Source organism: Stegodyphus dumicola, chromosome X1, assembly GCF_044657685.1.
Source record: "Stegodyphus dumicola isolate Sdum_Otavi_A_Nest chromosome X1, ASM4465768v1".
Classification (NCBI taxonomy): domain Eukaryota; kingdom Metazoa; phylum Arthropoda; class Arachnida; order Araneae; family Eresidae; genus Stegodyphus; species Stegodyphus dumicola.
In genome coordinates this window covers 126587575-126612822 of record NC_140780.1, presented here as the reverse complement: position 1 = coordinate 126612822, position 25248 = coordinate 126587575, and the positions used below count along the sequence as shown (strand labels likewise).

At 34.0% G+C, this 25248-nt stretch overlaps 1 protein-coding gene across 2 annotated transcripts in view; it reads right to left on the bottom strand.

The window, feature by feature from the left end:
* LOC118198023 (aminopeptidase N-like) overlaps positions 1–25248 on the bottom strand; it is a 62906-nt gene that overhangs the window by 7502 nt on the left and 30156 nt on the right. For both annotated transcript variants that reach the window (XM_085808387.1, XM_035369613.2), the window contains exons 16-19: positions 22984–23066; positions 21513–21626; positions 13982–14149; positions 12089–12232 (exon numbers count right to left, since the gene is read on the bottom strand). In XM_085808387.1, the coding sequence (XP_085664513.1) occupies positions 12089–12232; positions 13982–14149; positions 21513–21626; positions 22984–23066 (509 nt within the window). The remainder of the gene's footprint in view (positions 1–12088; positions 12233–13981; positions 14150–21512; positions 21627–22983; positions 23067–25248) is intronic.

Genomic DNA, 25248 nt, shown 5'->3' with positions numbered 1-25248 from the left:
AATAATAAGGAAAAGCCCCTGCTCTGTGCAAACTGCGGCCAGAACCACACTTCTAGTTTCAAAGGGTGTGTTAAGTTCCCCAAACCTAAGCAGGAAAAACAGAAAACATACCAAAGCCGAATCATCGAAGGCAAATCGTATGCGCAAATATTAGCCTCTGGCACTTACAGCGAAACTATCAGTGAAGCAAAAAAGATTTTCTCAGACCTAGCGGAACTAGTTTCCATCATCAAAAGCGCAGGATTTCTGCAAATAACACAGCAAATCAAACAGATAAACAATACCAATGAGGAAAAGAAAACAAATAACAATCTTAATAATGGGTCTTAACTCTATCATCAAAGCACCCATACAAGTTATGATATGGAACGCTAATAACATCCTTAATAAAATTCTGGAACTTCAAAATTTTCTCCTAACTAAAGATATAGACATTGCGTTAATTACTGAAACGCATGCTAATCCCAGCAAAAGAATAAATATTCCAAACTACCGGTGCTACCGGTGTGACAGACTTAGCCATAAAGGTGGAGGAGTAGCCATTTTTGTCAAAAGCTCTATTCAATCCTGCCTCATCTCAGAAGATAGATCCAATAATCACGAATTAGTAACGGTTTCTGCTTTACTACCTTCTTACGGCACCATCTACTTCAATTCTCTGTACAACCCTCCACATAACCCTCTAGACGAAGATTTTCTGAAGAACATCTTATGTACCAATAATAACAATATACTAACCGGAGACTTCAATGCAAAAAATACAGAATGGGCTTGCCGACAGACAAACAGCAATGGCAATATGCTCAAGAATTTCATTACTAACTACCCTGTTTACTTATACGCTCCAGATAACTATACCTACCTCCCTGAGAATGTGAGAGAGGGAGATATTCTCGACATTCTCCTCACCAATATTTCCATACCGATCTTTATCGACTCTACAATAGACCTAACCTCAGATCATATTCCTGTTATTGCTACCCTTGGCACCAACAAAACTGCCAATGAAAAATCCATCAATAAAACTGATTGGAAACGATTCTATGAAATTCTCGAAAATAACCCACCTAAGCTTAATAGCCTCAAAACTACCTATGATATCGAAGTAGTCATTGATATGGTTACTAACAGTATCAAGAATGCCTATAATTCTGCCACACAGAAGATTCCTGCAAACAAATTCCAGGAGATTCTCCCCCATAGCATTAGAACACTGATTAAAGAGAGAAATAAACTCAGGAAACGCTGGAACCGGTCCTGGGACCCTCAAATTAAATCTGACCTCAATAAAATTAACAGATTAATCAAGAAAGATATTACTAACTACAAGGCTGAGCTTTGGCAAAATAAAATTCAAAAATTTAATGAACCTGGAAATGAATTCTGGAGCTTTGCCAAACGCCTCAGAATTACTCACACCTGTAATAAGCCCATCAAAAAAGATGACAAAATTGCAATAACCAACAAGGAAAAAGCTACTCTTATGGCGGAACACTTCGAGAATCAATTTACTCCAAATGAAAATCCTTCAGACCCTACCTTCATATATGATGTAAGATACTTTGTTCAAAATTATATCAATAGCCCCACCGCAAAACTCAGTACAGATTTTACTAACCCGAAAGAAGTTATAGAAATCATTAAAAGGCTCAAAAATAGAAAAGCTCCAGGTTATGATGAAATCAATAACATTGCAATCAAGAATCTACCACCCAGCACCATCTCAAGGCTTATCAGTATTTATAACGCTTCTCTAGATAAATCCTACTTCCCCATGAATTGGAAAATAGCTAAAATTATTCTCATTCCTAAACCAGGCAAAGACACCACTTCTCCAGATGGCTTCCGACCTATCAGCCTACTGCCCGGACTTGGCAAGATCCTGGAAAGAATTATTCTCAATAGGATGCAGCAGTATATTAGTAGACTTCCTCCTGAGCCGTTTGGATTCAGAAAAACGTTATCCACTACGAAACAACTCGTTCGGCTAGTTGAATTTATAGGCAGTGCTCTTCACAACCACCAGAAAGTTGCTTTACTCATGCTTGACGTGGCCAAAGCTTTTGACCGCGTCTGGCATGAGGGGCTTATTTTCAAATTAATCAAGCTAAACTTCTCACCGGATATGACCAAACTCATTTATTCCTTCATCAAAAATAGAAAATTCTACGTTTCTTTTGGACAAGACAAATCAAATTTCAAATACATCCGTGCCTCTGTTGCTCAAGGATCTATTTTAGGACCCATACTTTATCTCTTTTATGTATCCGACTTCCCAAATCCTGACCATGAAATAAACAGATTCCTTGGCTGCTATGCAGATGATACTGCTCTTGCAGTAAAATCCCTTAGCCCCAACGCTGCAATATTAAAACTTCAAACTATGATGCCCTTGATCGAACAATGGTGCAAGCTATGGCGTATTGTTATTAATGCTGAGAAATCTCAGCTTCTCATTATCAGCAGAAACAGAAAAACGCATCAAATCCTCACTAATGATCTTAAACTCTTTGACAAAAATATTCCCATCGTCAACAAAGCTAAATATCTCGGAATCACCATTAATCATAGACTTACCTGGACTAACCACATCAAAATAATTAAAGGCAAGGCCTACGGCAATATGAAAAACCTCATGCCTCTACTGGGAAAATACTCAGAACTAAATCTCAAAAGCAAGAAACATATATATACAGCTATCATTAGGCCCACCCTTTGTTATGCATCGCCTGCCTGGGCCACTATCAAAGATAAGGAAATTAAACAACTCCAAATTATACAAAATAAGTTTTTAAGACTCATCACAAATGCGCATTTCTACGTCTCAAATGCCACCCTGCACAAGGACCTAAAGATAGACTTCATCAAAGATTTCATTTTGAAGACAAATGAAAAATTTTTCAATAAGGCTCTTAATTGTCCCTTCATGAACCAATTTCAAGTCTTTAACTACGCTCCCTTGCCAGAAGATAGAGACCTGAGGCCCTGGGCGGCCCATCAGTTCAACCAAAACTTCCCGACTTGACATTTCTGTACATATTTGTATATATTTGCAATTGTTTTCACCTTATATTAACCCAGATTTTACATTTACTCCAGCTTTTTATAACTTATTATTTGCCATGTATTACCTTTAATTATTTTGTACATATGTATTATACTTAATTTTCTTTATTTTCAGGAACTATATACCTTATGCATGTTTTATCCTTATATATTCCAGAATTACTTTACGCAAGTACTTTGTTTATTCACTACTTTATCAATTTATGCAAATTTTTATACTATGTATTTCTCCTCAATCTTATATATTATTAGGAAATTATCAGGTAAAGACAATGCTTCCCACCACCGCGTTTTCCAACAAGTCTGGTTCTCATTCTGTGACGCAGGGTCACCCCCTTTTCTCCTGACCTTTAGTCAACACCACCTAACTGTAAGAACTACTGATTTCAGGTGCCACCACACATCAGGAGCCGGTAAAGCGGCATTCACTAGCCGCACACCGGCCATAACAAAATGGATGGATGGATGGATGGCTTACCCGTTTCAATATGGCGTCAGAGCCACACAGAGATGAGTTTTTGCTTAGAAATATAACTGTATACAGCAATAAAATAATCAGCATTGTTCACGCCATCTTTAGATTTCTCAAACCGTACATATTAGTATACATTTAAAATTCTCATTTAAAGGGGAAAACTGTATACTTATAAAGCAATGATCCGACCAGTATATCCATATGCTTCACCTATTTATAACACCGTAAGTAATAGGAACCTAAATAAATTACAGTTTCTACGAAATCAAAGTTTCTGCCTTACAAAGTTCTCCTTAATTATTATAAATATTGGCTATATCATGTGTAATATAAAGCTCTATAATCCCAATATTAAATACACCAAAAACTAACTTCAGCAATATAATAACTTCTAAAATAAAGCAGTTGACTGTGAAAGAGTATTCAATAAAATACAATTACGAAATTTTGGAGGAAAGTTACAACTTGTCTCATTCAGCAATCATTTATTGAAGTTTAATTAAATTACCTTTGCAGCGACTTCTACTTGTTACATTATTTTTCACAAACATAGCTGTCACAGATAGCTGAGTGGTCAGCGCGCTGCTTTGGTGGCGTAGGAAGTTCGAACCCCACCCGTAGACGGTATTATAATTCAGTTAGCTTCTCTCTTTTTGAAACGTGTTTCTTATATTTAATCATGAATCATTATATTCTTATTTTACCTATTATTATTGTTTTCATTTCTTATTTCATTCATTATTATTATTGTTTTTAATTTAGTTTTAAAAATGTGCAGTGCAAATAGAAATCCTTATGTAAAAATATATCTGCATCTCTTTATCATATATCATCTATAAATTCTGTCTTTATTTTTACTTTATTGCATATTTTATAATGCACATAATTTCTCATAAACTGTCCAAAGTTTGAACCTCATTCTAAATTCAAAAATAAATAAAAAGAAAAACAAAAGACCAAGGGAGAGCGAGTTAAAAAAAATATGAAGTTGGTTTTATTATATGGTGGATGGTGTATATAAAGAGAATTAAGTAATTTAATTCTCTTTATATACTGTATTCCAAAACAATTTTATAAATCCTAATTTTCATACGATATAGAATCTGCAAGTCTGACAAACTGGTCGATACTCATCCTGAAGGAATTAAAAAACAAGTAATATACCCCTCCCCCCAAAAAATTAAGTCAATTCCTACTTAGGTCCACAAAGAAAAGTTTAAAAATACAAAAATAAATAAATAAAAATACAAACATAATTTTTTTAATTAAAAATTTAAAAAAATTTCATATGTGAAAAAGCTGTATTAACATCAAGTGTCATTCACTGCAAGTTTAAAAAATTGTATTTGAACTTGAGTGGATGAATAAAAGGCATTTTATGTACTGAAAATTTCAACAAGATATAGGGAGAGTGTGAGCTAATAGTAGGAATTTAATAATTCCAGATATTCCTTTCGCAAACAAGGCAGTAAAAAAAAAAAAAAAAAAAAAAAAAAAAAAAAAAAAAAAAAAAATTCTCTTTGAACAAGTCGCTCTAAATAAATCTTTCGGACACTTTTTTGCGGTTTTGACTCTGCTTAATAATTGTACATAATAGTAAAGTTTCAGCTATAAAAGAAAAAGAAAAAAAAAATCATCTGATTCGGACAACTTGCCGCAAACATACAGAAGAACAGCGAAGAAATAAGATACAGCTCTGTTGACGCTATATTACAGCATCACGTGATTTTTGCGCAAAATAATTCTATTGGTTAAACGCACTCTTCGCAAGCGTACTCGTTTGGACGCTTTTACGCTGGTAACGTAAAAGCGCGTTCGTCAGCTACGTTTCGAGCGTACTCGTGTGGACGGGCCTTTAGTATTTAGATAACGTTGTGGAGTCTTCAAGTTTTGTAAAGACTAAGTAAATTTTAAAATGTCTTAATAATAGTGAAAAGTTTAAAATTTGTTGCGTTTATGAATGATGTTTTACAAAATTTTTATATTTTAAAATGCCTTCCTTGAAAAACATAATTAAATAATATGAAAATTGGCATCTTACTTTGTAGTATAATAGAAATATTTTCATCAACAAAAATTTGAAAGAATTTTATTTGAACATTTACTTTGTGAAAAAATTTGAACTTTTACCATGTGGAACTATCAAGAACTTTACAAAATTTCATTGGACATTCTTATCTCAGAACACTAAAATGTGCAATTGTTTTTAAAAGAGTACAGTGTCTAAAATTATTATTGAATTCAAAATTTTATGACATTCAGTGAAATGTCAAAATTGATTCAAAATATCGGTCAAAATTTTATGACAATAATTTTTTGTTTAAAAGTTAATATGTTTGTATTTTCCAAATTATATCTTTCACATGTTGCTGCTCTAATGCTTTTTCTTCCACACTGCCCACCCAACTTTTCTTTTGAAGGGGGGAATATGTAAGATATAAAAAAAAATATGACAGCTGTTTAAAAAAAATAACTGACGATCTCAAAATTAACATTCTAAATTTGGTAATCTGCCCCTAAATTCATCTCTTCTCACAGGTTCCAGACTTTTCTATCTTATGTAACGTTTTAATGCAGATGCCTCTCGTCTAATTAAATTAATTCTAAACCAAAACTGTGAACTGAAACTTCAGCCTTCTTCCTATGAAAGTACTATAACCTTGCCTTTTTCCGCGTTAGCTGTCCTGCTGATTTTCATCCATGCTGCTGCCGCTTACTTGCTTAAAATGACGTCGTACTTCAAAATAGGAATTATTCTATTCAAATATTATTAAGAAGTATCTTATCTGAAAAAGGATAATTTGATATGCATGGAAAAAATAAAGATTGTGATTTTTCAAGATATGTTGTGCTAAATTGCGTCATCATGCTTTCCACTCTGCCACCTTCAAACCGCAGTTTCATTACAATAATATGGCGCAGCCGATTTTCAACCCTACAGGCGTGGAACTTCATTCAATGCAGTTTATTTCAACTAATCTCACATTGTTTAAAAAAAAGTAACTATTCATCTGAATTCCCAATTAAGCCACTACGATTTTCTCGGTCATCTACGCAGTATCGTAAGCTGTTGGGAGGTCCACTGCTTTCATCTACGCATTTGAAATCATTACATATATATATATACAGAGTGTTCAGAATTAATCATTCTTAATACAAAGCTGCCTACAGGTGAAACCAGTCATCAGAATACCGTTAAATTTTGCAGCGGCTTAATGAAGGGATAGGAATGTCTTTCAGCAGAAAAAAAGATTAGTTACAAATAGCACCATCAGAGGGCGTTTTACTTTGAAAACCTGTAGGTTTTCTTTTTATTTTATTTTATTTTTCCTTCTTTTTGACGGCGAGGACTAGCCATTTTTAGGCTTTCGCCACTACTAAGACCAGAAGTGGTGGTCATTTTATCCTTAAAGCACCTAGTAGGCGGCCACCATTACCTCATATGAGGGGACAGACAATTTATATCCATGCCTTCTCCGGGATGCGAACCAAATCTCTGGCGGCGACACGCAGTAGCTGTTATTAAACCTAAAAACATTCGGGAAGATTTTGTTTCCAATGTGCTATAAGTTTACGAGTTTACGAGTTCTTAATAAAATTGTTTTATCAAAACTGTAATTTCGCAGTAGCTGCTCTACGGAAATTTCAGACTTGATGATAATTCGAAGAGATCCAATAAATGAAACAAAAAAAAGAAAAAAAGGATTGTTTTCTGGTCTTTCGGAAGAGGAAGAAAACTCGTTTTTGTAAATGCGGTACATAAGGTTGCGTTTCAGGTGGCAAAGGTTATAGCTTGAAACTTTCAGGCTAGCACCAGTGTCCGCCGTGTAACAGAGACGCCGGATAGGCCACTTGCAACCGTCCATAGGATTATATCCTACGATATCCTCCGTCTGATATCCTTCGATATTATTCTTACAAACTGTCACTGGTGCAGCGGTTTTTTCCGCATGATTTTGATGCTCGACTACGGTTCGCTCAGTTTCTTGCATGCTTTAAGGTCGATTTGCAATGGCCTTGCGATATGATTTGGACAGACGAAGCGCATTTTCATTTAGGCAATGTAGTGAATGCTCACAACTGCCGAATTCGGGAACCAAAAATTCAGCGCCCTACCTTACAGATTCCTTTGCATTCACCAAAAGTAACGGTATAGTGTGGATTTTCTGCATCATTTATTCTCACTCAGAGTTTAAGTTTTATAGGTCCAGTGACTTGCTCGATCACCGGGCATTTATAAACAGGGTTGCCTGAATCAAATGTACCTATATATGCATGCATCCTCAGTTTTCGATGCAGTACATCATGAACAGTCGATCGTGGCACAGATAATTCAGAAGCTGCCTGGTCGACTGACGCGGGCTCCGAGTGAAAGCTTGTCGAATTCTACACGTGAATCAGAATGTGAACGCGAATGTTCTTAAACGTCATTTTACAGGAGAACGTGTCAACAGCCGGCACTTCCGTAATGCGTGGCCTCCCAGATCCCCTGACGTGAATCCACACGATTTTGGGCTTTGGGGGCATTTGCAAAAACTTTACCTGATCTTTAAATCAGCATTTCACGCACCGTGCTCATTATTTTCCTAGCACACACTTCCGGCTACTGTGGAAGATGCAATTTCAGATGGTAACTGAAAATATAGCTGCCATGTGTAACATGTTTTCTTTTTGGTCATATAACTTATAAAATTGTGAAACTATTGTAAAGATGTGGCTAAATGCGTAATTTAATAAGACAATGCCCTCTGGTGGTAATATTTGTAACTATTTTTTTTTTCACTAGAAGACATTCCCATCCCTTCATTAAATCCGCCATAAAATTTCATAATTATACGATGACTGGTTTTGCCAATAGGCAGCTTTAAATTAAGGATCTTTAATTCTGGACACCCTGCATGTATAAAAATATATATACACATATTTGAATATATACACCTATATGAATACACATGTGAGCGTAAGATAGAAAAAATAGATAAGACAAAATTCTAATTTTAATTTGCATAGTTTATTTCCTTTTTTCAAGCTGATTTTTTCCCGTCCCTGTATAAACTATTATAAAGAGTTTTGATGACGACGTAATTAACTGTCGATGGTGAATGCAGATAAATGCATGAAGATGTAGCAGTACTCATTAGCCTGTTAAATATTTTCTTTTATTGCTCATAAAAATATTTCTTGATTTAAACACGGCTAAGCGCGACCATTCGTTAACAAATTTTTAATTTTGATGCCATATTTGCAATAATTAACGAAAAGTAGTAACAACAAGCTAGCAGGAGAAAGAAGCAGAGGTGGAAAGGGTATATTGTACCTCGATGGTCTCGATAAGATTGCATTAGCTTTATATAATAATGTATAAGAAATTATATAAGAAAAATTAATTTCGAAAAGACTCAGTTTAGGGAAATTTACTATAAACAGTGACTGTTTTAGCAGAGAAAGGGTAAATAATTAAATAAAAAAGCAGAGATGAGGTACTGTGGCAAATCAAAGTCAGAATTTTATCTTCCCTGTTTATTTATTTTGTACATTTATCGGAAATTTCAGTATTTTCTTTAAATCGCTCAAAAATTTTCATAAGCACTGATAATAATTAGCAGATCCCAGTCTATCTAACAAAGTTGCTTCATGAAAAGTACTTATTAAATCTCACTGATTACCCTATCCATTTTAAGTGTACAAAATTATATACGCAGTATGCAGTTGTGAGTATTTATGACATTCCCTTTATGATGCTTCTCGTTTTGTAGGTCGTTAATATGTCCAGGCTGGGAAAAAGAAAATACGTTATTCAAATCCCAGCGAGAAAGCAGTGATTTCTCATATTTGCCAGTTTCAAAAATTGCCGCCTAAATGGTATAGTGGTTATGGAAGCCTACAGCGGTAACGAAGTACCGGATTCGAAAATCGCAGAAGACATGGTTGTAACTGTCCGTTCCTTCATAGGAGGCAACGGTGGCCGCCTATTTAGTGCCTCCACAATAAAATGGCCACCAATTCTGGCCTTTTTATTATTACAGTTATTCCATGCCCGGGAAATGTGAAAATTAACGATGTCCTAGCCGTAATTCTACGGACAGCGGAGCGTCAGAACTATCATAGAGTATGTCTATTCTAAGAGAAACATAATCATAGCAGATAACCAGGTCTAGGCACCTTACGAAATGTAAAAGCAGCAAGCCTCAACTCATGTACATATGTAAATAGTATTTCTAACTAACCCTTTTTGCTAATGAAGTTGAAAAGTATATAGGTTGCTGTAGCAACGATCAGAATAACATGACTGACCTGTAGTGCCCATTGAGGAGTGAAGCAGGCGGAATAATAATAATGGCCGTAATTCAAACTACGGATGTTTCATCCGCTTGCTACACTAGTCACTTATACTATGAGAACAAGCACGTAACAAAATGATAATTCCTTCCACACTTTCAAAAGTTGATAAATTTATTTTTAACACTATAAGGGCATAGCCTACACCATCAGTATCATCAATTAGCGAAGTTTTCTCATGCGCGCCGCCCAACCAGGATAGTGAGTAGCGACGCTAACTGCAGTGCCGAAAGGCCCGGGTCTGGAGAAGGCATGGATGTTTGTAAATGTATAATGTCTGTGCGGCATGGGGCCACTCTAAATATGCGGCGAACCGAAAATCCTCTAGAGAGCTTGATGTTAGGGGAAGAGAGATGGGAGACCCTCGAACCTGTTCCCCCCGTGAGGTGCTCTCCATCAAAATTGGGGACCGAGGCTGAGTATTGTCACCTGTATGATGCTCAAGGCTCTTGCAAACGACAGTCGTAATCTTGCGCCCCTTGCCACGATGAATTTCGTGGGCTTGTTCTGATGTTACTGTCAGACAAATGAGATAAATCACAACAACAACAGTTTGTTTCATGCTCTGCTACAAGGCCGGTTTCCAAAATGGCGTTTCAGTAACAGAAGTTGTTTTGTATGCTCCGTTTGGAAGTTTGAATAATATAACCATGCGGCACTGAGATTTTGTGGGGAAAATACTTGTATAGACAAAAGCTCAAGTCAGCCTCGAATGCCTGACAACAACACTGAAGCGTATCTAAGGCGTTTCAACGTAGTCAGTGGCTTAACCCTTTCCGGCACGCTACTCTTTAAAGTTGGAATTTTACCAAAAAAATTTGTAGGCAGTCTTTTAGGCCTAGGGGAGTATGCAGGTATAATTTTACAAAGATTGCACAAACCGTTTCCATTTCGTGGGTGTGTCCGAAGCGAACACACTGAGCCGCACGAGCTGCGATAGGTGAGCATTGACGTGAAGCACGTATTACAGTAAAATACTTTGTCTATGATTTAAAAACAGTAGAATCTGATCTCTGTAGCAGATTTAGCATAACCCAGGGTGCATCACGGGGAGGCCTGCTACTCTACACCCCCCAAAAAAACGGGAAGAAAAAGAAAACTCTCATTGCTTCGGCAATGCTGAGGCCTCTCCGAGCCATTTACACAATTTTAAAATTTATAAGAAAAATAATTAAAATGCTATAATATTTACAATTAATTATTGAATAGAAAAAAAGGGTCTACTCTCGCTGAAAATCAAATAGCTAAGTGAAAACAAAGCACCGGGGTCTTCAAAACCAAAAACAGAAAAGAATAAAGACAAATATAAATAAATCTGCGCTCTCAGCCTCCCCCGTGTTTGAAGCTCGAGACCAGATTCTGTGACTCACTCCTACGTGACAGGCGCTATCAGTACAGTGTGTTCAGTCCGAACTCACCATACACTGAAGGCTTCACTATACGCAATATTTCAAAGATAAAAATTAAAAGTAATTCAGAATAGGCAGATTAGCATACGAACAACAAAATTATATAAAGATTTTTTCATTGATATTCTTTATATTAAAAAAAAGAAAAATCAGAAACATTTCTTTGAAAAATCGGTGTCTTTAAAAACAGAATACATCTCAACGTTAATGATTTGCTTGTGTGGTGCTGCCATCTATTATTCATAAAAGAGATTAAAAGTAACTATTAGTGTAGTTTTCGTGATATTTATCGATTATTTTCAGCGTCTAAAGAGGGAATAGTTTTGGTGTGTTCACACCGAACACACTGCGCCGGAAAGGGTTAAGCAAGCATAAATTTAGGCTTTTTTAAAAACTGCGTGTTTGCGTAAGTCGCTCTGTTTTAAACCGTACAAGACGCAGTTGGTACAAGCGCTACATCAGCATGCAAAGTAGTGAAAAGGCATGACTTTTGTATATTCCTTAATTTAGAAAGTTCCGAAAAATCAGTTTCATCCACTCGCAATGCTTCCAATTATTTCAATCTAATGAGATTTTTCCAGCTCATAATAATTCACATTTTTTATTTTCAGTTACACTGTAACACAGTTTTAAGAATAATTTGCATATTTAAGGAAAGCAATGAAAATTCATGCATGCATAATTATTTTTTACGTACAGAACCAATTTTACTGGTCGTATAACTTAAAGAATCTCAGAAATATAATTTAGAGAACACTATAACTTAAAAAAAAACACTGCTAATATTTTACTATTTTACCTAAATGCAATCTCTTCAGCATTATTCTTGAAGAAATCGTATACTATATCTCTGCCATCGAAATTTTCTGCCACGTAAACGAAGACTTCACTACTGTCCTCTGGTGGTATACCCGAAGAAGTATTCATTGCCGATTTCAATAACCTAGGCAAAAAGCAAACAGATAAATGGTTTCTAGTAAATTAGATATGTTTCTAGTAAAGAGATATATTTCTAGTAAAGAGAGTTTATCAAAGCAAGTTTATATAATAAATATTAATTAAAAATGTACTTTTCTGCCCTTCAGTTCATTACGCATAAGAAGTGAATCCTTTAGATCTCAAGCTATGTTAAGTTATTCAAATCGTGCGCTAAAAAATAAAATCATCATTTAATATAAAGTTCTGGCTTCTAAATAAGCCGACATCACGATTGTAAATCTAATCACAATCACAATTATTGTCATCTAATGTAATGATCGTATGTGCAACCACCTCTCGAAAAGTACGTGTCTTGTAAATGTTAAATGCAGTATTATGTCCCAAATAATTACTTTGAAAATTAAAACAAATTTAACTGTCATTCAACAGTGGGTACACTTCTGTAAATAGAGATTTAATGCGCTATGTTTTAAACATACAACCTTTCAATTTATGAGAATAAAATTTAGTGATTATTATCCGCAGTCAGAAGCTATCAGAATTGTTTTTAGCCATCGACGACAATATGAACCACTCTGAAAAGAGCGTTTAAAGCCCTTATTGCACCGAATTTTAACGCAGTAATGAAGAGCTGTTTAATAATTCAGCGTATACTTTGTCATGAGAGAGAAGTGGAACTTTTTTCCGCGAGGGGGAACCTACCTTGTTTTCAAATCTACCAGTCCAGTCAATAATCATTCAGCTGGTAACGACTACGAGTATGAGAAAACGCCTGTATCCATAAATTTAGTAACTGCAGCACAAAAAACTCTCTTAATTTGTTCACTGCAGCACATTTCTTAAATTAATACGACGCAAAATACTTTCTACCCATATACTTGTTGCATGATTAAAGCTTACGAACTGAAGGATTTTTCACTACTTTAGATAAGTTTAACCATCAAATGTATTTCTTATAAATCCTGCTACCTAAATAAAACATTCATTGTCTAAAGAAAACACTTTGTCTGTACTTTATATGGTGCTTGGCATCATCGAAGTCAAAAGCTTTCTCGCTTTAGAAATTCGGAGCATTTGACTTAAGGTGACGAAGTCCCAATAATATTCAAACTAACTTTTAACCAGGTGGGCACAAATGTGCATAAAAAAAGCTTATTTTAAAAAAGTCTTATTTTTAATGTTACTGTTTTTATTGTTTGTGGGAGATATATACTGCATATAAAAAACAGTATTTTTGTACCATCATTTTTTCTTCAACGAAACATTTTAACATCTTAGCAATGTTTGCATTGAAAATGAAACTTCGATACAGTTAAGCGGTCAATGTTTTAAATTTTAATGATAAATTACTACTTATACTATTTTTTTAAATCAATGGTTCTCTAAAATTAATTACGTAACTACGTCTTTTAAAACACCAACGTTATTCAAAATTTTTTATTTTATTAAATATATCTGCACAGCATTTCTAAAGACCTAAACCTGTCCTTTCGCTTATTTTAAGCTGTATTCATGCTACAAATTTTGCCCACCAGCAGCTGAGCGGTAAAATCGCTCAACACTAGTAGTTCTAACCTGGGTTCGATTCTGGGCTGACTGCACTTTTTTTTTGGGGGGGGGTAGTTTCCCCAATGTGTAACGTGTCTCCAAACAGTTTTCCTTGGAAGGTCCTCCCCTTAGGTAGATAGCACTAGTGTGCTTTGCCATAATCAACTAAAACAATACTACAAATTTTTAAACTTAAATATAATACCTTCTCAGTAATCTAGTTTCTCTTGAACAAGCTAAGGCTTTCAATAAAACATTCTTCTCTCCTTTAAAGTTCTCTTTCAAATATCGCTCCCACATCACCTGCCAATCTTGAGTTTTACCTCTGGCGATTCCAGTACACAAAACAACTTCTCTATCATCAGGATGGATCCTAAAATTATACATAAAGATTAATCAAAACATTTAATTAAACTTAATGTTTTACATTACCAAACAAAAATATCCCAACTTTCCCTGTTACAAAAAAAAATCTAAAATTTCTTGAAATATTTTAAGCAAAAATTAAATAAAAGATTGGTTATTGGACAAAATGCTGTTGAATCAAAAAGTAGATTCTGAAACAAAAGTTATCAGAATACCTAATTTGCCCACAAATGTAAAAGGAAATTTATGGTTTAATATTAATATTCCGTCAGAATTTCTCTTTGTTAACTAATATAAATTTAATACTATCAGACTTACAAAATATTTAGCTGCTACTGCAGTGAAAATGAGTGAAAATATGTCTACAATCAAAAAGGTTGCCGCATGTGATGCAAATATGTTAACAGTTGATTAATAACTTAAAATAATTGACGGTTTCATAATTAATTGTTTTATGCTTCTAGGTGCACCACTTACATACCTTCTAGTTTAAGAGAGATATTTATCTCAGGAAAGTGTAACGTTAGTCGATGGCTCCACCTACTCATATTAAATTTTTAGTTGGATGTATTTGCAGAGTTTTACCTTCGACTGAAACCTAGGTTCTTATCGTCTCGGTTTACAAAGGTATGTAACAAGAGTCAGCTTCTAGTAGTGTCTTAATTACGATGTGGGAAGAGGGAGGCTGTTAACAAGCTTTATTGACTTAGGTAGAAAGCTGGAAGTAATTCTTAATGAATACTTTAATTATAGTAGTTCAAATAATAATTGGGAAAATTTTTTTCAAATAAATTTAACGATTAATTTTGAAAAGAGAGTAATCCATTTGAAAAGACACTTTGACGTCAGAAAAAACTCTATAGTCGAGTCTTTCCACTTGCTTCGTCCTATTATACTCGTTATGTTACATAAAGTTACTTTAGCATTAATCAATCATGCGGCTTGGTAAATTTTCAGCTTTCTCTGCTGTTGCCAATCTTGCGTCAGAAGATTTTTAATCTGTATTTTATCGTTCCTGTTAAACTGACAATTTTAAGTCTGCTGTCAGTCTCGACGTGGAAGATTTATAGATTTTCCAGCTTATAGAAGTAAACTGCATATACTTCAAGAAGATGAGAAAATTAAAAATAATGTACGTCCTTTCTTTATGTTTATCATTTTAGTATTATACCTACTTGATTATGCACCTAATTCATAATTAAATTAAAATGCTTACATAAATAGCGAAGCTCACAAACGACGCTTCTAACGTCATATATTACGTACTCTGTTGCAGAATGGTAATTTATTTGTCTTCGTATTACTTGCTTATTTCTCACAGTCATTTAGATTGTCAAAACGCTCGTAGTTACAATGTACTCGCAGATCATTCAAAAGGAAAACACAGTATTAAGTAACAATCGTATAACATAGCCGAATATCTTTAACACAAGTAATTTTCAATTGGCCCACCAGCGGCCGAGTGGTAAAAGCCGCTGAATACTGGTAATGGACGCTGAACATGGACGTTTTCGTGGTTCCCCCCCCCGTGTAACGTGGATGCGAGCCAGTTTCCCTAAAAAAACCTCCACGGGGTGTCCCTTACTTTCCGTGTAGTGCCTAAGGACGAAGCACGTAATTAGTAAAAGAAGTAATTTTTAATTCTTTTTTATTATATTATGCAATTTTTGCTAATTATATATTAAGAATTCTGTTTTTCAAAATTTCATGACAGAAATTATCTCAATTTCCCTCAAGAAAGGGAACCCTTAAAAAAAAAATGTTACAGAATAGGTTATTTTTTTGTCATGTTGCCTAAAAATTGTCCCGATAAACTTACGTAGGTTATTTAAGAAAAATACGTCAAATAAAAATTTACTTTTTGCATTCTAATCCTCAGCCTTGAAAAATTTTTGATACATTTATCTAAAAAAAAAAAAAAAAAAGAGAGAGAGAATAACTTTTAAGAATTTAGTTCAGCGTCTTTACACATAACCAAAAGCAAGCTCTTTTAAGTTTATAAAATATGCAAAATAGAGAAAAATGAATTAATTTTTTTTTTTTTTTTTTAACTTTAGGAACTAGTAAAGGACCTTGACGGAAATATGCATCATAATCAGCTTCATACACCTATCAACAGATGAGAACATTCTTTTGACTTTTTAAGTTGCATACATTATCAGCGGTTATCTATTGCTTTGAGGACGTGGACAACCTTTCACTACCTCAACTACAACCACAGCAACATTCCTTTGAACAGTGTAGGGCGGAGGATAATAGCTCTAGGAAAAAAACGCTAGGTAATATTTTCGGGGGGGGGGGGAATTACTGCAGCATAACTTACTTCAGCAGCAGTTGAACCTGTTCCGTTTATCAGCCTCACATTTATAATGTCAGAAGTCATCATATTCTGAAAGCGTAGACTAGCAGTGTATCTGGACAATACTTATATGCGTGTGTTTTTCCCGCAAATTCTGTAATAAGTGATTACGCCAAAATTCATTGACCTTTATTAGAAATATTTTTGTATGAAACTAATAATTATGATATAAAAAGTAACCAAAGTAACCGGACAAATTCTTATAAATTAGGAAAATATTACTAGTCTTCAAATACATTTTTCTCCATCAAAATAATTGCCAGACGAATCTATACAATTTTTGAACGTTTATTTGAGTCATCAAAACAATGTTTATAGGCACTGTAGCTAACCCTTCGCAAATTACGCGTAACATTTGATTTAATATCTGATTATTTTTCAGATCTCTCGATTCCAAACAAAGGCATTGCTAATTTTTCATATTGTTTGTTTCCAAAAAATACCTAATGTCTCTTCAACGTAACTGCAAATCTCGCATATCCTTCGCGAAATTGAAAGCTTGCACACAATGAAAAACACACCAATCGAACCAGTTTGTAAATAAATGCTTGAGGCTATGGATTTTGCATATAAAATAATGATATCAATCTCTACATAAAAGCTGAAATGGTGAATGAAGCGTAGTAAAAGTTTTAACTTCAATTAAGAAATGCAAATGGGACAGTTTTCCATATGCTAATTTGAGAATAAATTTTAAATTTTAGTTACTATTAAAAATTCCGAAAATCAGTAAAATTCTCACTTCGACTCACTACTTTTTATCGAATTACCTAGTTTTATTTAACAACTTAATTAAGAAAAGAAGATTAAATATAAGTAACATCTCAGCTTAAGTTGCGTCTAATTACTACAGCCAGTTTTAATTAAACAAAGCACAGATGTTAAATTTCGAAACACGAAAAAATGTATAATCATCATATGTAAGGACTAAATTATCGCTGAACGCTAGTAATTCGACCGGGTTTCAAAACTCGACGAAAGGACTGGCTGCTTGGGAATGTTCATAGTTTTTCTGTGTGACCTGTAAGTTTTCTTTAAAAAGACATCCACGATGGCGTCTCTGCCGCAAGACAGATAATCCTCTGTATTTTTCAGAAATCTTTACTACGCTTTCAGAAGGAATATTATTTATTTAGTTTAATCGCGATAATACAAAAGTTATGCATACGTTAAAATTTATGAGCCTGAAAGAAAATTTCTTTTTGTGAATAATTATAAAGCAAATATAAATATAAATCTTTATAAGGAAAATTATTTCTTTTAAAACCATTTATAGCAATGTTTTTCAACCTTTTTTGCCCCCATCCACGCCTTTCGACATTGCTAGACGATCATTTTCCCCCGACTCCTTTCCAAAATTGAAAAACATATACATTTATTTAAATTTAGATTATTTTTCAATTTGTTTTATAAATTAAACTAGGAAAAATATAGAAAATGTTGATAAATACCAAATTTTTAATAAAAAAAAATTAGGTTCAAAACTGAAACTAAACCCTTAGCAGGTAAATGAAAAGTTGACCGTATCATCAGGTATAAATGTGCAATAACACTGTTTTGATACACTATTGTTTCTTTCGCATACTTTAGAATATCACTTATAAAACTCTCAATTACATACGTTTTTTTATCACCTATCAACTTTTATAAGTATTTTAAAAATGATCTTGAATGATTTTTCATTTAATCCTCCTTTAATTGCATTTATTAGCATTTGTTACCTCGATAACTTCACTAGGTAAATACTAAGCCTGCGCGGGGAACATGCACCAAAGCTCAGATTAACTTAAAAACTGTTTGCGGTAATTAAAGTACAACTGCATAATTTCTACTGAAAATGAGTTTCTTAGTAAGCAAAGCTACAATGAATGAATTGTCTTTACTAAAGATAATTCATTTCAAATCTTCTCATTTATTTAATCATTTTTTTTAAATTTCTGGTAATGAGAAAATATTGCAAAATTCGTGTCGGAAAAGGAGCAAAGTCTTCATTGGATGAATATTTGTTAAATAAGGCATTATTATTACAATAAGTTGATTAAAAAGAAAAACAAAGGGCCAACTAAAATTTTGAAAACTTGCTTGAATCAAACCCAGTCTTCAATGCCTTCAAAGTAGCATCTTTCTGCGTTTATTCGCCACGCATTACGCAATTACTGGAATGCTCTGAGAAAATGTTTTAATTGAAATGTGGTCAAGCAGTTTTTTCGATTCTGCATGTATGTCCCTTGTGGAGTCAAAAGAGTGTCTTTTCATTTTGTATTCCAATTTTGAAATGAAAATGCATCAGGTGCTAAATTTGACAAACTTGGTCTCATAGCGAGTTACACGGCGGCTAGAAATTGCTACCTCTTCAGGGTGATGGTATTTTGCCGAATTGAAGCAAGCAGTTTTCACCTATGCACGTGTAAAGACTTGTACAATAGATTCAATAATTTTCAACATTTTTCATCGCTATGCTCCTAGCTTTCTTTGGCATCTTTGATCTTGGGAAACATGGGATTAGAATTAGGATGATTAAATTTTGGCCAAACATGCGAGAGTTATTTTCTTGATAGGAGAGAGCCTTCGTGAAGAACTTTTTAGGCGAAATTGGCTGGTATTCACTTTGCACTTGAGGAGAACAACAGAAACTCCTACGCAGCTAGCCCGTTCGCTAGAATTTGAAACTGGGTTGGACTATCAATGTGAAGCTTTCTTATTGCTTGGCCGCTAGTGAGCCTATAGGAATATGAGATTCTCCATTCTGAGGTCTATATTATCGTCTCAGGAACACAGCGAATCTCACGCATTTACCCAGTACAGCGCATTCATAGCGAATTACTGAGGATGCTACAGTACACTTCGATTTAAAGACTTCCTAGAAGACTTCTTGTCGTGATTGAAGCATTGAGCTCGATGCCTATATGCAGCAGAAGACCACATTAAAGGGGACAGAGGTCAATTTTATTCGATTAAGGTTTCAAAATTTAATCAGACTTCTTGATTGATGAAACAGAAAAATGAGATAGAGAGAGTTTCAAAGTCTGCATAATTAATTTCAAACTTGTTGTTTCTAATTCATTCAGCCTTGTTGATTTCGTTTTGATTAATGTAATAGGAAAATATAACGGATTAATATAATCGGAATTTTTCGTGAAACCATCATTTTTAATCATATTTCTCGTCTAAATGTAGGATCTATACATTCATTTTCGATTAGAGCAGTTTGCCTAATAATGCTGGTTTCAACATTAAAATTTGCTATGTAAATTGCAGTTTTGGAGGAATTTTCATATGCAAAGAAATCCTTTATATATTGCACTTTTGCTTCAGCTTAATTTGAGTTTTTATAATATTCATTTACATTTAAATAAGTTGTATTTGAGATCATAATTAAAAACCTCATTCTCATGGCACTAGATTAAACTTTGGATAGACATTTCGAAATGCCGGTTTATAGTAACAGATAAAATAGTAAAGATAACGACCGAAAACCATCTAATATTCATATCTCAGATCCTTATAGCTATTACTAGCGCGATATTTTGAGTTTTCAGTAACATTTATGTATGATCATTTCCATTAGTAGTGCTAGTAGTAATAGACGAAGCAAGCCAGCATTAAAATAAGATAGAACCTCAAAATGGTGTCTATCATTTCCAGTTTAAGGCCAGTTTTGCGTCTTTAAAGCATTATCGCAAGGATTGTCTGCTCCTGGCAAAAACTAAAAACCTGTCTTAAAGATGACTCTCCGCTAGGTCGATCTTCCCTGCAGGGTTGACGGCCTTTACACAATTCGTGTAGATAGATATCATAAACTAGTTTTTATAGTGGTACAGGAAACATGAATAATCAGTAGAGGTACTTTACAAAGTATGTTACTTTTATAATTGTTACTAATATTTTGTACGATTAGGTTTCGAAATATATTAGATTTAAGAATCGTCTAATGAATACATTCGACTAAAGTGTTGGTATGGCATCTTGGGAATATCATTAGCTATAAAGCCATCAACAAGCGTCTACTAGCGGCTGAATGTCCATTCACCCACTGGTAGTTTGACTCAGGTTAGACTGGCTACATGGACATTTTCGTAGTTTTCTCCATGAAACATGTGAGGGAGTCATGGTTTATAGCTCCTAATATAATAACATGAATGTCATGTGTAATGTAAATATGATCCAGTTTCTCTTAGAAAACTCCAAGGAAGCATCCCTTCCTTGCAATAGCCCTCATATGCTTTGACATAATGAAATTAACAAACAGCCCCACAGTAACAGCCTTTGTTTTCTTTCCCCTAATCGATTATATTACAACAGTCGATTAAAGAAACTAACAACAAATTAGCTACTCTTAAATTTAGATTATCTTAAAGTAACCTATTTTGAAAATGGTGTAACATAAAGAGAATGCTTTAAGACTCAAAACAATTAATCGCATTGCCTATAAAAGTGCAAACTACAGGCAAATCCTTGTATCGCGCTATTTGCATAGTCCAGAAGAAGCTCAATATTCGTCCCTAAACGGTTTTCTGTGAGAGATTTTTAATAATTTAAGTCTCCGGATTTTTCATGAAATTTGAATATCCATCAAAATCAAATATAAGTTCCAATAACACTAAAGCCAAAATAATTGTGATTTTGAAAGTTGAAATCGAAAACTATTGATTAATATTTTGATGCATTTACTTGTTAGAAATACACAAAACTAGCACTATTGAGTTATTTTGCTTTTATGAAAACCATAATGCCAAACAACTTTAAAAGACAGGATGATTTTCGCATTTTGTCATTATATATTTTATTTTTACAGAATTTCATGGACATAACGTCTGTATTTCCTTTTTAAACATTTAATATCAATCAGATCTATAAGCAAACGTTCAACTTATTTATTTATTTGACCACTGTAATATTTTGCTGCAGTGCTTATTTTAAACCCTATGTGTTCTTAATTCGGTAAGAACATTCATAACAGTCTTTCTATAATCTATGAAACACAAATTTAAAATCAGAAATTAGTTCTTACGTAACATTTCCTGGCGGCTCTTTGATCCATTCAGAGAATAAGGCTTGAACTCTTTCGACGCAATCTTCATTACCATAGCTGCAGCTCCACTTCAAAATATTTTTTCGCAGAAACCTTTCAGTGGTATAAAATGATTAGTACTTTCCTAATTATTACATTCAGAGGACTTTCAAAAATATTTCAAGCAATAATTAAACACTAGAAATTGACGAGAGAACTTCAAATTACCGTATACACAATATACATACATAGAGATACAGTCGAATCCCGATTTAACGAATCTAAATTTAAAGACTCATAATTTAGCGAATGCAGTTTTAAAAATTTGCATTTTTTTTTAAATTTCTGAAAGGGAAGAAAAACCTAGCCTTTAAATTACTTATGAATCCTGTTCGTACGCAAGATGGAGTTATCCCTTTCACTATGCAGTGTCCTCTTTGTCTAATAAATTAAGATGTTAGAAATGTGAGTTTTTGTTTTACCCTTACCAAATTTTCGTGCAGCCAGTAGAACTTGCAGAATATAGTAGTGAGTCTACCACTTAAAGCGAAGTTTAGAAAATTATTGGACCGAAAATATTGAACATTTAAAAAATATAATTCTTGTCTTTTAATTTAAAACTTTCTTGATTCTCTTTAAAAGCAATGTTCTTAATGGGATAAAATTGGCAGAAAATTCATCAATAATTACTTTAAAAACCACGATTTTTTCATAAGGTTCAAATGCTATTTATCTGCTATCAAGTGGAACTGGAAAGAGGATACTAAAATTCAGACTGAAATTTAACAGGTCTAATATTTTCTGATATGTATCTATCGATATTGCTTCTTCGAACTGCGGAATAGAATCTGGTGATAAATAAGCACGGAATCCAATGATTGACATTTAAGAAAAGATACAATAAATGAGGTTAAAAGGATATTCTTTCTGGTCTGGAGTCTACATGAAAATCTTCAGTTAAGCATGAAACAGAACAACAAATATTTAACGCTTTACAGAAAACTAAAAACGAATTTTGAGAAGGAAATCATTTGACTATACTTTCTGCACATAATAGCTTTCATTCACTCTTTTAGGTCTTCTTTCTAAGGGTAACCACTTATTTATATATCTACTTTATTATCTCCCAAGTTAGTAAATAATTTAAAGAATTTTATCATCAGTTCTAAAAGATTCGCTAAATTCAGATTCGACTGTGTACGTAAAGGAGTTACAGCTCTTTTTAACTTTAAAAGCATATATGTAAAATACTACAGCGGAATGACATAACACCTGAACGAAAGTTAAAATTCGTTTAAATTTCAAGCAAATTTTTATGCACAGTAAAGAAGAAGTAATCGTAATTATTTTACGTAGCAAAAAACTTTTGCTGTATGAAAACATGATTTGGGACCAATGTTAGTGACATGAATTAACGCATAATGGCAAAAATTGCGAAGCTATAAATTCTAATCAATTTTTATAATCTTACTTATCCAGAAGAGTTTCATCTACATCGTCTTTAGTCCATCCTAAGCTCTTATACAAAGGCGTCATAAGGGTCAAAACATACACCTGTTAAAAATTCCAAAAGTGAGATAATTCTCCATACAGTGAAATAAAATTCAATAAAAGAAATAGAAATGTTGCTAACTAAGACAATCTCAGTCATTCAAAAGAGTTGTTTAGAACACGGACAAATGTCCTTCTAAACCAAGGTTAAATAATAAAAAGGTTGACGAACTTCAAAAAAACACGTGGATCGCTTACGGGTGCGAAATCCCTTCTTTCAGGCCCCCAACCTTTCTGAAGCTAAATGATCCGAAAGTTTATGCGAAATGTCCATATGAATACAGATGAGATAGTATACTCCAAAAATAATTTTCTCGTGACATAAAGCAACAAGAACGGGTCTGAGAAGTGATTAAAAGGCAAGAAGTTTAATTATACGTTTAGTGTCATAGACAGAGTCTCGTTAAATTAATCTTATTGATAGAATCTTGATAGTCAGAGTATTTATTCAGTCCAATTGCGTAAACTGCGTAGGTAAGACAACTGGCTACGAACAAATTTCTTAAAATTGTTTTGAAATACTATTTTTTAAAACACGGATTTCAGTGTTATGAGGAAAAGGAATTTCAGTTTGATAGTTAAAAGGTATATAAATTATTAAACAATTAATAATTAATTCTTTATTAATATTAAGTAGGGGAATAAATATATACTTTAAGAATTGATAAATACATAGGACATAATTTATTATGAAACGTATGGTTTGGGCAAACGTGTTTCCAATACATTTGATATCTCATATACGTATAAGGCATATATAACACATATAGTTTATGGAATACATAGCTAACACGCTATATCTTCAACAGAATTTTATAGAGTATCAGAGGATTAAGGTTAATTATTTAAAGTAACGCACGCAAGGTCTATTTATTTAAAGGAAGAAATGCTTTCGTGGAGGATTTCCTAAGACTGCTAATACTGGTTATCCTACAATTTTACAGGCATATGCAGGGATTACTGATACTAATTTATTGATAAAATTAGGATTACTGATAAAATTAGCCTGTTTCTCTTAGGATCCAGCCTTTTCGCCGGGATTTGAACCTGGCAACACCTAAACAGTTATGAGGCGGTGTTGACCCAGGTGAATCAGTCAGTATCAAAGGGAAAATGTAACTACCAGTGTGTATGGACGGGGGGGGGCAACATAACTTCATAGATGCGCACGAAAAATTACTAAATGCTCATGTATCACCGACTTTTGCATATATGGGTACGGAGCTCTTTTCGGATACTATATTAGCATATAATAAGCATTTTTATTAATAGGATAATTTACAGCAAACGTTTGCCTTCATTGTGGCAAAAATTGTCTCCGCTATTTATTCTTAACTTACTACATTCCATAATCAAATATTTAAGCTTCTTAGTTATCTTTCATCGAGCTACTGATCACCAATAAACCACGGAAACATTGTTATTAGAATATCGACGTTAATAACTGAAGTAATAAATATCGATGAAAGACAATTAATTTGCAAGAAACACTCTGACATGAATATACGCAAAAAGGAACGAACTGCGCTACTTAAATACGTGCTTCTAATCAGTTTTCTTTAAACAGTCATGCACTAACAGTTTATACGTTTAGCATCATTTCATCCTTTTGCAAAATCAGATTGCTTAATTGCTCCATTCATTAATCAACTAATCAAGGCAGATAGAACACGAGGGCTATCCGGCCGTCAGTAGAAAAGTTTTTATAGACGGCTTACTAAGAAAAACGAGTTCGTCTTCATGTTGCATAAGGGAAAACCCATGCAGCCAGTTTAATTTCCGAAACCCAAACCCGCGCCAAACTACTATTGTTTAGCAGTTATATCCGCTCAGTCGTAGGTAAGCTACTTCGCAAAGAAAAATACGAATGATAACAGCATTCATTTCTGATAAATAGCTGTTTGCGTTCTTTACACTAACCTCACAGCTTTTACTCTTTTTTGTTAACCCTCCACAATCGAAGAAGTAAGACCGCTGAACACTAGTAAGTAAATCGCACAGGACATAAGCGGTTAGCGAAGTTAATGATTAATAGAGGTTGACTGTAGTCTAGCTTTCTAGTGTGAGGGATCGAATTGCGCGTAAGGCCTTTTTCACCCTTAACCCTTCACGCGAGTGTAATATCGATGGAATCCTGTGATTCATCCTCCGTAACACTTTAAGGGATCAGAAGGCGAAATGTCCG